This window comes from Lampris incognitus, chromosome 9, assembly GCF_029633865.1.
Source record: "Lampris incognitus isolate fLamInc1 chromosome 9, fLamInc1.hap2, whole genome shotgun sequence".
In the NCBI taxonomy this organism is placed as follows: domain Eukaryota; kingdom Metazoa; phylum Chordata; class Actinopteri; order Lampriformes; family Lampridae; genus Lampris; species Lampris incognitus.
The window spans coordinates 34,184,423-34,200,541 of record NC_079219.1 but is presented as its reverse complement, the minus strand read 5'-3'; the positions used below and the strand labels follow the sequence as shown (position 1 = coordinate 34,200,541).

General features: G+C 42.5%; 1 protein-coding gene across 1 annotated transcript in view; it reads left to right on the top strand.

Annotated features, from left to right (window-relative positions):
• Positions 1-16,119, top strand: part of adcy2a (adenylate cyclase 2a) — a 223,558-nt gene that overhangs the window by 80,099 nt on the left and 127,340 nt on the right. The window contains exon 3 of the mRNA XM_056286380.1: positions 3,335-3,496. Within this exon, the coding sequence (XP_056142355.1) occupies positions 3,335-3,496 (162 nt within the window). The remainder of the gene's footprint in view (positions 1-3,334; positions 3,497-16,119) is intronic.

Genomic DNA, 16,119 nt, shown 5'->3' with positions numbered 1-16,119 from the left:
GTAAACATTGATGAAGGGTGTCAAAGGCTGCACTGAGGTCCATTAGTAGAAGCACAGAGCTGAAATCAGAGTCCATAGTTAGTAAAAGATCATTCACCATTCTGGTCAGAGCATTTTCAGTGGAGTGATAGGCCCTGAAAGCCAATTGAAAAGGTTCATATAGATAGTTTTCTTTTATATGAGTCGAAAGTTGTTGATACACAACTCTCTCTTGTACTTTAGAATAGAATGGAAGATTAGAGACTGGTTGATATTCATTAAGAGACCCTGGATCGAGGTGCAGTTTCTTGAGTAGAGGTTTGACCACAACTGTCTTAAAACTGCTGGGAATAGTGCTAGTAGTAAGAGGAAAATTAACAATGTCCAACATTGAAGGTCCCAGGAAAGGCCAGAGGTCTTTAAAAAGTTTTGCTGGTAAAGGGTCAAATAGACAAGTAGTTGGTTTAGAAGCTGACATGGGCTTAGTTAAATTATCAAGAGAGATTCTCTCAAAAGCTGTAACAACAAGGACTATCAGTGACTTATTGTATAGGTATGAATTTTGTAAGACAGGGTCTGTAGGAGTAGCTGGAGTTAAAGAACTAATTTTGTTTATGATCTCATCAACCTTATTATAGAAAAAGTCTAGAAACTCATGGGCCATGAATGGTGAGCAGCCGATAAATGGATCCTTTTGTAAATTTAGCTACAGTGTCAAAGAGAAATCTTGGATTATATTTATTAATATTGATTAAGCGACAGTTACGCTGCATTCATGGCAGATAAAGCCTGCTTGTATTTCAATAAACAGTCATGCCATGATAGGTGAAAAAAAATTGATTTAATTTTGATTTTCGCCATTTACGTTCCAGTCTCCTTCAGGCCTGCTTAAGAGCATGTGTCTCGTTGTTATACCAGGGTGTAGGCCTCTTTAGTCGCCTAGCTGTGGTAGTGAGAGGTGCAACTGAATTGAGGAGATTAGAGAGGGCAACATTTAACTCAATAGTGACATTTTCAACAGTCAGTCTCAGCCGAACATAGTAGTAGTAGTAGTTGTAGTAGTTTCTACAGTGAAAGGAGCCAAGACTCCAGTCAGCTTCTGGCTAAATGCAGCTACAGTGGACAAACCAATGTGGTGAGCAGCGATTACATCTGTGCCGATATTATCAGGATAGGTCAATAGTGCTTCAATTAAATGGCTAAATGATCTGACACAGCAGATGTGGTTGGCAAGACATTCAGATCAGAAACAGCTAAACCTTTAGATAAAACTAAATCAAAGGTGTTACCACTGTAATGAGTCGACTCTTGAGCAAACTGAGCAAAGCCACACATATCAACAAGCACCAGAATGACTTAGAGGATCACCAGCCTTATTCTGATGAATATTGAATTTGCCACAAATTAGAATCCCGTCAGAATGAGTAACAAGACCTGAGATAAATTCTCCAGATTCTTCAAGAAATGGTGAGTAAGGGCAAGGAGGTCGATAGAGTATCAAAATCTGGACTGAGTGGAGTCTGTTTGTGCCTGAGGGAGATAGACTTACAATAAGACCCTCAAAAGATTGGAATTTAGATTCAAGCTTAGAAGTTAAATGGAAAATAGACTTAAATATTAAGGCGACACCCCCACCTTGTTTATTTGCCCGAGCTACATGGGCATAAGTATAGTCAGGTGGGGAAGCTTAATTTAAGGGAAAGAAAACATTTTTCGCAGAAAGTTGAATCAGTGTGTTGTCAGTAGGGCAAATTGAGAGGTTAGGACAGAATATAGAGGAGAACAGAGAGTAAGAGAATAAACATGAAGCCAGAAATAGCTGGCAGTGACGAGAGACTGTTCTACCCATCCACATGTTATGACTGGAAAAAAAGATTCATGGGACTGTTTTTCATTGCTACCAATCTTTGCATGTTTACAAGGAGAAGTCAGTTGTGCATTTTTTGTTTGTGTTCCTGCACCTACATTACACCGGACAGTCATTATACTGATGCACCATTTTTTTTCAACCTCCTTTGACCTCTTTCATCAGCGAGGCATTTTTGTTTGCTGACCTGTTGGTTGGTCTATATATCTCTTAGGTGGACCATTCAGTATAAACAAAATACTGCTGAGCATGTAAAAATCCAACAGCACTGCGGTTCTTCACACATTTCAACCAATGTGCTTGCCAACGACCCAGCAAGGATTTGCTGCTGTTTCGAGAAAACACTGACCTCTTTCTGCCTTTATTCTGCCGCAGAAAGAATATTATATATGCCTGAGGAGGCTGCATGTGTGTAATTGTGTGTGTGTGTGTGTGTGTGTGTCATGTAGTGAAGGATTAAGGCAGTGGTAAGGACTAAAGCCCTCCACATAGCATGTCAGAAGTGCCAGATTTGTGACACTTCTCACAAGTGTGAGAGCTGATGGGCCTTTTGTCCGCATCTGAAATTAAGGGCACGCTGGTTAGCTGTGAAGGCGAAGAGAACCATCATGAGTCAAATGTTGAATGTGAAGCAAACCTTGAAACATGAAAAATCATAACTGAAGCTCATACAATCCCCCTCACCTCACATGACCTATTTTTTTTTCTATTTAGGCTGCAACTAATGTATTTATGAATGAACACTTCAGTGAGCAATGTTGTCAGTGTTTCAACTGCCCTGGTCTGTTATTCTTTCCCAACAGGAATGTTGCTGCAAATATTGTATTCGTATATCTCACAGAGGCTTAAAATTCTCCAACACTGGGGCATCCGGGTAGCGTAGCAGTCTATTCCATTGCTTAGCAACACGGGGATCGCTGGTTCGAATCCCCGTGTTACCTCCGGCTTGGTCAGGCATCCCTACAGACACAATTGGACGTGTCTGCGGGTGGGAAGCCGGATGCAGGTATGTGTCCGGTCGCTGCACTAGCGCCTCCTCTGGTCAGCCGGGGCACCTGTTCGGGAGGACGGGGAAACTGGGGGGAATAGCGTGATCCTCTCACACGCTACGTCCCCCTGGCAAAACTCCTCACTGTCAGGTGAAAAGAATTGGCTGGCGATTCCACATGTATCGGAGGAGGCATGTGGTAGTCTGCAGCCCTCCCCAGATCGGCAGAGGGGGGGGAGCAGTGACTGGGACAGCTCAGAGAGCAGGGTGATTGGCCAGGTACAACTGGGGAGAAAAAAACTGCTCCAAAACCAATATTAACTGCTCTCCTTCATTTTCTCCCCTTTACCTCCTGTTTACTCATCTCTTCTCCTTGTTTTTCATCCTCACACCCTCTCGTTGCACTTTAAATGTCTATGTTACCCTATTCATCCCTTCCCCTCTCTCTGTCTTTCACTTTCTTTCCCTGTTTCTTCTTTTTACATATCTCCTCTCTGCAGGTGTCATTCTTTCTGTTCATTGTGTTTGTGGTTTACACCATGTTGCCCTTCTCTATGCGGGATGCCATCATTGCCAGTGTCCTGACCTCCTCCTCTCACACCGTTGTGCTGAGTGTCTGCCTGTCCACTGCAGCCCATCACATCGAACCAGTTGTATGGCAGGTAAGGTGATCCAACTTAGTAGCTGTTGTTTTGGTAGTGCAGCCGCACACATGCCTTTCTGTCACTTGCATGCTGAAGCAAAGACAACAAACACACCCGAGCACACTTGCATGCATGGACTCTTTATGAACCACGCACACACAAGTGCACATACGATACATACACTCTCACACACACAACTGCTGCTTATTCAATTAGTGACCTTTTTCCGCATCAAGATGGAAGAGTAGCTTTTCTCCTCCCAACACTTAATGTCCCTCCCCCATCTTGCTCACGAGATGAATGCTTCCGGTAATTTCAACCATTCTGTCTATTAATAGCAAACAAACAAATGTGACCTTTCAACTAAAACTAATTTACCATTGTGGTTGAACGATAGAAACTCTAATGTATTTTTTTCTCAGCTCGCCTTAAAGGTCACCCTCTTTCCAAATTATGACTTTTCCGAGCAGAAACTGCACAGGTAGTTGGCATATGCTGCAGAAGCTGTCTATAATAATCAGAGAAAAAAAGAGGAGACGAAGGGAAAATACAGTAACAAATTATCTTGGGGAGGAAAAACTCCAATTATTTTAAAACCTTATTTCAAAAACACAATGATTTCCAGTGTTCCTAAAAATGACTACAACAAATGAATAAAGCCAAGGAAGGACATTCATTTGAGCCTCACATCACATCAACCGTGTCTCAGTAATGATCTTCGATTTCCAAGACAAAATGTACTTTATATTCCAACAACTAAATCACAAAGAGCAATGCTAGCACACAAATAGGGATAATCACACCTATAAGACCATTTATTTGTATCTAAAACTCTTTCACTACAGTTCCCTGGTGTAGCTCCCTACTTTAAGCAGTCTTGCCGTTAGTGCTGCTGTTCAGTAGTCCTGCTATGGATATGGACCCACAATACAGTCCAATGACAATCGTGTTAGAAGTTAGTTTTTTGAAATTTTCTGCATATCTGCCAGTCTTATATTCCTCTCCGTCTTATTTTTTGACTATACAATCAAATCACTTTTTTTTTCTGTCTATGATTTTCTCCACTATCTGTGGCCTTTTCATTTCTTTTCAGCATTCGTGTTCTTTAAAAGTAATGGCTAGTTGGGTACAATAACTGAGAGCACGAATATACATACACACAGGACTAGAGATGAGTGAAACAGCCTTAAAATGATATATTTCATGGTATTTCTGCGATAAGGACATTAATTGACAATATGAAAAATGTAATACTGAACAATGTTTTTTTTTTGTGATTGCAGCAATATATAATAGTGCAAATAGTAACATAAGTAAAACACCCTGAGTGTCAAAATGAAAATGTATACATAAAATTAGGCACGATTGTGTTTCCCTGAAGTAAAATCTTCAATAAAAGTATAAATAATAAGGGTGTTCATATAGCGTAGCAGTCTATTCCATTGCCTACCAACATGGGAATAACTGGTTCGAATCCCCGTGTTACCTCTGGCTTGGTCAGCGTCCCTACAGACACAATTGGCTGTGTCTGCGGGTGGGAAGCCGGATGTGGGTATGTGTCCTGGTCACTGCACTAGCGCCTCCTCTGGGCGGTAGGGGCACATGTTTGGGGGGGGTGGGAACTGGGGGGAATAGCGTGATCCTGTGGTACTCGGCATCCCTCCCCGGATCGACAGAGGGGGTGGAGCAGCGACCAGGACGGCTCAGAAGAGTGGGGTAATTGGCCAGATACAATTGGGGAGAAAAAGGGGGGGAAAAGTATAAATAATAACTAAATCTATTAATATTTCAGTTTAGAAACAATAACTTTGCTGTCAACATCCTATTGCATATTTTGCAAATTATTGTTGTTTGCTGCTTGTTGACCTCATGTCGCCTAACCACCTCCAAAAAGAAGTAGCTCCCTTTTTAGGAACTAAGTCCTGCTCAGAGCATGCTGATGCACTGCTTTGACTTTTGGCCATGCTTGCTTACATTTATTGTTCTTACACATGCTATGATTATGTGTCAACATGTCACACTGCTGCAGTGTCATCAATATCATGATATGAGAAATTATACTGGTATTATTGTGAAGGATATGACACATATGACACAGCCCTACACAGGACAAGTTAAAACGTGTTTCTTGAGAGCCACACCATACCATATGGGGCAGCATGGCTCAGTGGGTGGAGCTGGTCATCTAGTAATCGGAAGGTCACCAGTTCGATCCCCGGCTCCTCCAGGGAGCGTAATGAAGTGTTCTTGAGCAAGACACTGAACCCTTAACTGCTCCTGATGAGCAGGTTGGTGCCTTGCATGGCAGCCTCCTCCATCAGTATATAAATGTGTGTGTGAATGGGTGAATGTGAGGCATACACTGTATAGTGCTTTGAGTGGTTGGTAGACTAGAAAGGTGCTATATAAATGCAGTGCATTTACCATTTACTTCGAACTGATAAGCTGTCATATCAAGTTCAGGAGTATCACTGTCTATCAGATAATATATAGTGTGCAACTCAAAAAGTTGTATCACATCTAAGCCAACAAACAGCCCAAATGGGCAATGTGAAAGGAAGCACAGACTGATTTCTGATGATGATGTTCGCTGTATCTTTGTGGTTTGCTGTATTTTCTGTTCTTTCATCTTTACTTCTTCTGTCGCTGTTGCTGCCGTTGTTGTGCTTGGCGTCTAGCCTGTTGTTCCTCCATGTTGAGTGTGGGCTTGCTGGTATCTGGGCAGCCTGGGGCAGTATGCTGCAGGAGCATTATCTGCCAGCTCTTCCTGTGTGCCAGCTCAGCTTGCATGTCAGCATCCCTCTGTTGGTAGCTGTGCCAGAGTGGAGTGTGCTTTTACAAGAGGATCTCCCTTGTGGGGGTGATGGGGCTGGATGATGTAGAAGAGGTGCAGTCAATTCAAAATCAAGGGAGTGAAACATGAAGTGTTAATCATTTTCTATTTCTATTCTGTTGAAGTGCTATCAAATTGTTAATTTTATTGCCCATGGGTTCTTTATTTAAATATTATTTGGGAGAAGATAATGTCTTATAGTGAGATAGCAAGCATAAAAAAACCATTTTACTGTATGTGCATACTTTAAACACTGAATGATTAGGAAAAGGATACTTGGCACTTATACTTAAGCTGCCAATTATGCATTACTTCAGAGTGGAAGAATCACTTCACCACTGGTCCACTTTCCATTCTTGGATGAAACGAGTGCTGCAGAGGTGTAGCTAACATAATTATCATCAAATATATGGTAAATCCATTCCTCAACCAATTAAAATCTTTAATTTTTTTCAAATTGTTAGTAGCTGTTAGACAGCTTATTTTACTCTCAGGTCTTCTGTCGAGAAAAGACTGGTACTCTTTAGTTTAAACAGCCAGTGTGGTGATTTTCTTATTTACATCATGTTGTGTCTCTTCAAAGTTGTCGATGTGATGTCTTTTATGTGCAGTATGACGGTTAAAGTAGGTAGACAGAATTAGACTAATTGGTTATGCTTGTCAGTGATGACTGATGATGGCTTTGAAATGGGAGGAACAGGATGACAAGGAAATTGGAAAAAAATAAAAAATAAAGGCTAGACTATGGCAGGCAAAGGAAGAAAAACAGGGGGGAAAAAAGGGGGGTTGCAACTAGCTGAAGATTCCGACAGGGTAAACTAGAAGTAAGAACTGAAAAGGAAGGAATTAATCGACAACAGAAAAGAAAACGTAGCAGTGAAGGGATTTGTGTCTGTATAATAAGTGCAGGCATGTACATGTTTTTGACCGTAGAAAGACTCAGCCCTGTTTGTCTTGCCCTGCCCGGTGTCCTATTTAAATGATTATCCCTTTATAACAAGGTGCGTTAAATAATAATCCCTGTAAAAGTGTTTGAGTTATGCAAAAAGATGCATTGTATATTTACAGGAGTGGCACGTAAATAGTTTTGCTGTATATGTGGAACTGCATAAGACCAGCTTTTACCATTAGACTGAACTGCTGAACCCATGCGAGAGCTCTGATCTTTTGTCAGATTCACCCATTAGGTACACTTGAGTCTTTGACAAGGAAAAGTAGTTGAAGGGGACAAAATGGGTTTAAGAGCAATAATTACACCTTTAGTAAATACATTTTAAAAAATCAATGCAAAAAGGTTTGCAATTCTAAGTTTAGAAGATGTTCCTATATTTTGCAAACTTGGTGTACCAGCTATATGCATGATTCTGCAAAACTGTTGCTTAAGGGAAACAGATTGTTGCCCTGTTGGCGGTCAGGATGGCGTGCCAGGCAAGTGACAGCCCTGCCAAACACCGTATTGCCCAGCAGTAAATACTGGCTCAGTAAACGCTACCCATCCCCAGCACTACTGTTGGCTGCATTAAGGAACTACTGTTTCATTTGTTGTCAGTAATAATATCAGCTCACTGTTAGCAATTTTCAAACCGGTATTAACAATTTAATTTTGTGGTAATGCAGGGGGGAAAAAAGGTATGTTAGCACCGATTTTCTGGTGGTACAAACATGTTTGCTTATTCTTTTGTTAGAGATGCAATACGCCACGCAGCACCATCTGAAAGATTTCCACATTGCAGGATCTGTATTGAAAATGACCTCTTGAAATCTAGTTGAGAGAATGTTGATGGGGGAAAAAATTATTTCTATCATCTGTTGGCATATGATTTAATCGGGATACAAAGGGGAATGAAAAATGATGCCAGCCCCTTCCCACTTTCAACACAAATGTTGTATCTGTACATGTAATCAATCTCAATTAAGGAGAAACGTGAGGTCTACAAATTGTTCACTTACCCCCCCCTTTTTTTTCTTTTTATGTCTGAACACAATTATCCACCATGTGTGATGAACAATTTTAGTCTAAATTTAGTTAGACAGTGCCTTGTCAGATTTTTGTTCAGAGAACCATTAGACATGCATGGGTAGTCCGCTCACTCTCAGACTTGCTCTGGGAGTTTTCCATCATCTCACGCTGACAGAGATTATGCACCTGTCACAGACGCTATATAATTCCCAGCGTCGCATGATCTAATCATGCAGATGTACATTTTGTCTGCGATGGAACCAGCACTTGCAGTATAGCTTCTCAACACCGTTGCCTGTCCCCTTTTTCTCGGAAATATTGGATCCAATTATCCAATATTTCTGCTCACTCACTTTCACACTTGCAGTAGGTGGGTGCTAGATCTCATTATAGAATACCATTTGACCCATGAAAGCTGGGGAAGATCAAATAAAAAGACCCTCTCTGGTTCAGGGTAGTAATGAGAAGAGGATGGTGCTTCATAGGTCCAGGGACCTCAGCCGCACAGTAAAGCCGTCCACTCAATGATAGGCTGATTCAATCAGAAGCAGATTTCTGTGTATTCACCCTCTTTTTCATCGCTTTCTTTACTTCACTGACTCACTTGATATCTCTCTTGCTCACTCTCTCTCTCTCTTCTCTGTGTATCTGTCTGTCCCCATATCTCTCCCCTCCAGTTATAACCAGATTCCAATTTGGGATACCTTTTGCTCTACTTTAAAGACAGGTCTACCCCCTCCCCAAATATGAGTCTCTAGATTTAAAATCTGAATAAAGGGTGGACTTCATTCAATTCAATTTATTGCCATTAAAAACAATGTGCAGGCACATGTTAAAAATGAAATAAGGGCTGTGGCTTCGCCAAACAGTGCAAGATAGACATAGACAAACACAGCAAACCCAGTGTACGTATATTTATGTGTTAAAATAACCTGTATGAAAACCATAGATTGAACCTCTGCATAGCCTTGGACAGTTTATTGCTCTGTGAAGAACATTGATGTTATTTGCTTAAACTGAACATTTCTTCAAGTTCAGTTGCTTTGGGAGCATTCTGATTGGCTGTTCTAGACAATACAGTCAGAGCAGATTAGGAGTGAGAAAAAAATCTGTCTGAATAAATTAGTAGTCAGAATATCTCTGTGATAGAAAATTATGCTGAAGCAAACTGCATCCCAGATATTCTACCCCATCTAGAATTTAATAAACCTGAGCCTGAAGACCTTAGTCTTGAATAAGGTTATAGATGATATGAATGCAGCAGCACCGTGGCGCAGTGGTAAGTGTAGTCACCTCACAACAAGAAGATCCTGGGTTTGAGCCCTGGGGTAGTCCAATTTTAGGGGATCATCCCAGGTTGTCCTCTGTGTGGAATTTGCATGTTCTCCCCATGTCTGTGTGGGTTTCCTCCGGGTGCTCTGGTTTCCTCCCCCACTCCAAAGACATGTAGGTCAAGTGAATTGGCCACACTAAATTGCCCCTAGGTATGAATGTGTGTGTGTGTGTGTGTGTGTGTGTGTGTGTGTGTGTGTGTGTGTGTGTGTGTGTGTGTGTGTGTGTGTGTGTGTGTGTGTATGTTGGCCCAGTGTGATGGCCTGGCGGCCTGTCCAGCGTGTCTCCCCGCCTGCCACCCAATGACTGCTGGGATAGGCTCCAGCATCCCCCCAACCCTGAAAGCAGGATAAGCGGTTTGGATAATGGATGGATCAATGGTTGATATGAATGCTTTTCTATTTCTATTACCACCACCCACCCCTTTGTATCTAGCCTTCATTAAACCTTAGTGGACAAGAGCACAAAGGTGTTTCATTATTTTGGCCCATGATTCATGTTGCTTTCTGAGAACTGGTGTAGGAAGAACCGAGTAGCCTACTGGGTGCCAGAAATGAATTCACAGGAAACTGAAAGTAGGCAAAGTACACATGTACCAGATGAATCCCTGACGCATGATGTGATTCATGTCTTAACTTGAAGAGTGCTCTCAGTAGAGTTCAGATCTCCAAAAGGGAAATCTCCTCTTCTCCAGTTCTTGGACTTGGACGAAAAACCAGCTGAGCAGTTAGCACTCGATTGCAATATAAAACAGGCTTTTCAAAAGTTTTGAATCTCAGCAAACATGAGAGGTCCTTGATCATACAGTTATAACGGTGCACAAAAAATTATTTCTCTGACAGGCCCTGTAGCATGTGATATTAACAGCGGACAGATACACATAAATATGGACAGAAAAACCAGTGTTTTTTCTGCCAGTTTTGTGCAGTACCCAAGTCATTTGAATGGGAAATATGGAAAAAAATCATTGTTAATATGCAGCGCTCAGGCTAAATATCTAATAAAAACATTTTGCCTGTCAGTCTGTGGATGCGCAGTCCCGCACAAATGTGACCAAGTCTAATATGAACTTGCACTTTCCAAAAAGAAAAGGTTGACTCTGCGACCATTTTGGTCTAACCCTGTTTTTATTTTCACAATATTGTAATGACCATGGATGACTAGACTCGCATGCCCTTGGCTAACAGGTCGGACCCTTTAGTTGACTGATTAATGTAGTCGCCCATGGTGTGGGCGACCCGGATTCACATCCCGGCTTCAGCAGTTCTCGGCTGCCTCCTGTATTCACTACATTGGTGTCAGAAGTGGGATGGTGAGACCATTAGGCTATCGGAAGTGCGTGTGCCCAGAGGTGTGAGGGAGCTGAAATGCTGAAGCGTGGGGACGCGCTTCCCAAAGGAGTGGGGTAGTGTAATGACCATGGATGACTACACTCGCTAGCCCTTGGATAACTGGTCGGACCATTTAGTCAACTGGTTAACATCCCTTGGTTAACGAATATTAACCCGGGTTAACGTGGTTAACGATCCAGGTTCACGTTCCAGCTGCAATGGTTCTCGGCTGCTCCTTGAATTCACTATAATATAATAAAGCCGGGTAAACTGTACACTCTTGCATGGCGTGACTCACATCTACGGTTGGCTCAGATCAGGTAGCAACAAGAACATTTTCTGTTTTGGCTGTAACCTAGAGGAAGTTGTTTCTATATGACTCACATTTTTGGATTATCAAAAATTCGTTGAATAACATTTGATCATATCTCTGCAGAGAGCAGTGTTGGTCGAGCGAGCTAGATAGTGAATGAAGAGAGGGAGCGGTGATAGCAAGAACAAACGTTTTTGAAGGTTTTTAATTACCACAAAAACGAAAGGTTCTTCATCATAGAGTCATAATTGTGCACAATAAAATTTAAGCTGATAGGTCCAGTAGTTTGCAAGTTTAGCCGTGGAGACACACACACACACACACACACACACACACACACACACACACACACACACACACACACGACCAAATGCATCACCCCCTCTAGTCTTAATAATCAATAGATCTTTGTCATTAGAGTGAGCACACATTACAAAAAAGTATACTAATCATACCATAAAGAAATCTGTTTTTTAAAGCTCCCTCCCTCATAAATCAGCTTCTCCCTTCGGCTTTGTGACACACTGTACTGTAATGCACGGCCCAGTGGTGCAAGCTAACTACTAATGTACAAAGGCATCTAAGTAATCTATCACTAATCATGTTAAGCAGCCTGGTTTGATCTATTCCTTGAGATTAGACGTTGAAATTCCATTTTGGCGTCGACCAAATTTGATCAAAGGCCATTTTCTCAGTATGTTGACATGGAGCCAGCGAGCACCGAACTTTTCAATTTTGTGCACTGCATTTTGATAATGGAGAGAGAGCGAGAGAGAGAGAGAGAGAGAGAGAGCGAGCGCGGGCAAAGAGAAAGAGGTGGAATACTTTATACTGCTCTAACGTTTGCGGTCCTTCTGAATATTCTGCCAATCTTATACGAGCCGGATGTGTCACATATGACTTTGTACAGGTAAGGGCACTCATGCATTTTTACATGTTCTTATCTAAATCTGTGCACAATTATACAAATTGTCCTTTATGTGTTTTGTGTATGCATCCCTGTGTGTGCTTGTCATTATACACTCATACACTCTTATCTGAATGTGTTATGTTAGATATTGTATATCAGTGAAAGGCATGTGCTCATCAATGTGTACTCGCAGTCAGGTGTGCGTGAACACCTATGCATGTTTTGGGATGTGTGTGTGTGTGTGTGTGTGTGTGTGTGTGTACAGTTTACCTCTTTCTTTAAGTATGGCTGTTCCTTACTAAGCATCCCCTCTTGGTAAAATGCCACTCTTGTCAACATATGTAGAAATAAAAGCCGGGAGATCAGGAGAAAGGATATGGATTATGGTTTATGTGTTTGTGTCTCGTTCATAGGAAGTGCTGTGGTGAGGTCGATGGATTCATTGGACCATAATAACTGTAAATTGTCCCATCTGCTGCCAACTTGGTGATTATTGATGACACTTGATTGTATTTGGCTTTCTATTGTATTCACTTTCTGAAGGAAGAGGCTAAAGTTAGGGTTTATTCTTCTTTGGATTCTTGAGACTGAATACCATTTATTGTAGATCTACTTTAGTACTACAATATCAAAAACAGTATAGGACTTAACTTTTGTCTTAAATGGGCCGTCCGGGTAACGTAGCAGTCTATTCCATTGCCCACCAAGATGGGGTCGCCAGTTTGAATCCCCATGTTACCTCTGGCTTGGTCGGGTGTCCCTACAGACACAATTGGCTATATCTGCAGGTGGGAAGCCAGATGTGGGTATGTGTCCTGGGCGCTGCACTAATCTCTCCTCTGGTCGGTTGGGGCGCCTGTTCGGGGGGGGGGGGGGGGGATAGCGTGGTCCTCCCACGCGCTACGTTCTCCTGGTGAAACTCTTCACTGTCCTGTGAAAAGAAGCGGCTGGCGATTCCACATGTATAAACCAGAATATAAGCCAACATTTTTGGACACTTGTTCTTGAACTTAAATGTACTATTTTGGGACTGCAGCAAAGAATTTGAGCCTTGGTTGATTATTTCCTGGGTCATGGTTTTCAAGGGAAATAGACTGGATATTCAAGTTTATATCTGTATATATATATTGCAGGGATAAGACTCCACTAGCAGTCATAATACTGGGCAGTTTGTCTCTGAAATGCTGCTGAAACTGTCTTCTGATTACATCGATGGCAGACAATCCATGAATGTGAAAGCTTGCATCCTGGTTTTCCAATAGGCTGCTTTGAGCTGTAATTCACATTTAGTTAGTTTAGAGACCTGCATTTATTCTGACAGGCCGTTATGTTACAACTCACATGTTACTTTTTTTTTGTCAGGCTTCACATAGGCAGAAATTTAAAATTATATTTGGGGCTTCACTCAAAACGTTCGGGGCTTAAGCCCCGGCCAAATGACCTGGCGATGCTGATGAATGCCGCTAACCAGTTCACAAATACAGCTCAAAGACTATTTAAGCATTAAGGAAGGTCTGGAAGAGTAAAGTTTTCAGTCCTTTTTTGAAGAAAGTGGCTCCAATGGAGACCTGGAGTTTGTTCCAACAAATCTGGGATCAGATGAGAGGAAAGTATGTGCTTGCTACAGAGGTGAGAAGCTGCAGGTCCAGACTGCAGCCTAGCAGAGGCAGGATGAAGTGTGTGAGCAGGAGTGCAACATGTTAAAGTGGGTTTAGAGGTGAGTCTCAACAGTTCCTTGTACTGCCTGGCATACCAAAAATAAGCCTAAAATTTAGTCTAGAAAATGTCAAAAATAATCACAAATGCCTATCAAAAGTTCCCAGAGCCAGGCAATTAAGAGATTTCTTAAAACTAGTTATTTAGTCTGACCAGCAGCCAAAAGCCCTAGAGTATTCCTTTCATAATAAATACAACAGAGAAAGGCAAGCAAATCTGAACATATGCGATGTTTTAAAAGGCAAATGTTTGATATTCTTACAATTAATCAGTGAGCAAATTTATAATCGACTAAGTTTCTGTAATTTGGTTAATCAATTAATCAACTAATCATGTCAGCACTAGTTTTGCATGAAAAAAAAATCTAAACTTACCTTCTATAGTATGTATGAACATATTTAGTGTTACACTACCACTGTAACAAAAAATTAAAATGTTTTGAACGGGCATCTGGGTAGAGTAGTGATCTATTCCTTTGCCCACCAACATGGGGATCACCAGTTCGAGTCCCCTGTGTTACCTCCGGCTTGGTCGGGTGTCCCTACAGACTCAATTTGCCGTGTCTGCGGGTGGGAAGCCAGATGTAGGTATGTGTCCTGGTCGCTGGACTAGCGCCTCCTCTGGTCAGTTGGGGTACCTGTTCGGGGGGGAGGAGGAGGAACTGGAGGGAACAGCGTGATCCTCCCATGCGCTATGTCCCCCTGGTGAAACTCTTCACTGTCAGGTGAATAGAAGTGGCTGGTGACTCCACATGTATCGGAGGAGGCATGTGGTTATCTGCAGCCCTCCCCAGATTGGCAGAGGAAGAGGGGGTGGAGCCGGGGGTGGAGCAGACAGATACAATTGAGGAGAAAAGGGGGGGGGGACTATTGAACACAGTAACAGGAAGGTCCATGATACTGAGCATTCATAGATGAAATAATCAGTTTTGAGAGTATTTTTCTCTGCCTTTACCTACAACATTAGTTTAAGGTTTCTGTGTCTGGGCTTTCTCTCTTGGGCTTGTACTGGCGTATTGTTTACTGAAACCAGCTGGTCCCTTCCCGTAACCGACTGGGGAATTCTGAGTGTTGATACCAAATAAGAAGTGTTCTGTCATCCCTCAGACAGCTACTGCTTAAGTACACTTGAGCTAGTGAGCCTGCAGCGGCTTCAGCGGGGCTGTCCTGTCACCAACACCATGAGACTGTCATCGCATTCAGCAGCTTAAACATGTCCTCTGTAAATAATACCTTCATTGTCTGCTTATCTGCCAAAATGAAAATAATTTAGAACAACAATAACCTTTATATTCTTCTTCGCCAAAGAGATTGAAGGGGTCACAGGTACAGTTCTCCCAGCTGCAGAGCTCAAGGCCGTCTAAAAGTACATAAGACTTCACTTCGATGAACAGATGGCAGTGCAAATTCATGTTTGCAGCAGCCTCACCCAGTACCGGTGTGGGAAGATGGCAGCACGAATTCATGTTTGCAGTGGCCTCACCCAGTACCGGTGTGGGAAGATGGCAGCATGAATTCATGTTTGCGGTGGCCTCACCCAGTACTGTCCATGCAGTGTCTTTGTCCACGTCTGCTTTTAAGCTGTGTCTTCATTTGATGGCTTGGAGAGCTGGCGCTAGATTGACTGGGAGAGCTTGGTCTGCCACGTCTTGTGGGCCCAGGGACCACAGCCCTGTCTGGAGGGGCCCTGCTGAGGAGTTAACACCGAGGGCGGTCTGACAGGACGCAGAAGAAGGGCAGGCTAACCCAACTGCTAGACCGGCAGTTCTGATAACACCAGTGCCATGTATAGTCTGGCCATCCTTTGATCTTTGCAACACGCATTTTGATTGGCTGAGATCCTGTCATGTGCTTGACGGACGCCATGTTGCCTACCAACGTCTGGATCTGTCATCATGACGTTTCAATGATTTTCCCTGCATTTTCAGCCCATTTCTTGCCGATTTGTAGCAGTTGAAGGAGAAATGGTGTGTTGTGTGGCTTGAGGCTGTTCCATTCAGCCGGGACAAGGCCGTACGATGCCTCGATTTCCACAGGATGCACAAAGGAGGGCAGTTTTGGCCGTGAAGATTCGCAGGCTGGGCTGGTCCCCCTCAGCTTATTCCTACTTGTGCTTGGTGAGTTCATTTCAGTGTTTGCGATTTTTCGATAAACTTCTCTAGAGGTTCTGAGAGTCTGTAAGTTATTGATGTGTGGAAATTAGTTGTATAGCACATCTAAGCCATGTATAACCATTGACAGAAATCA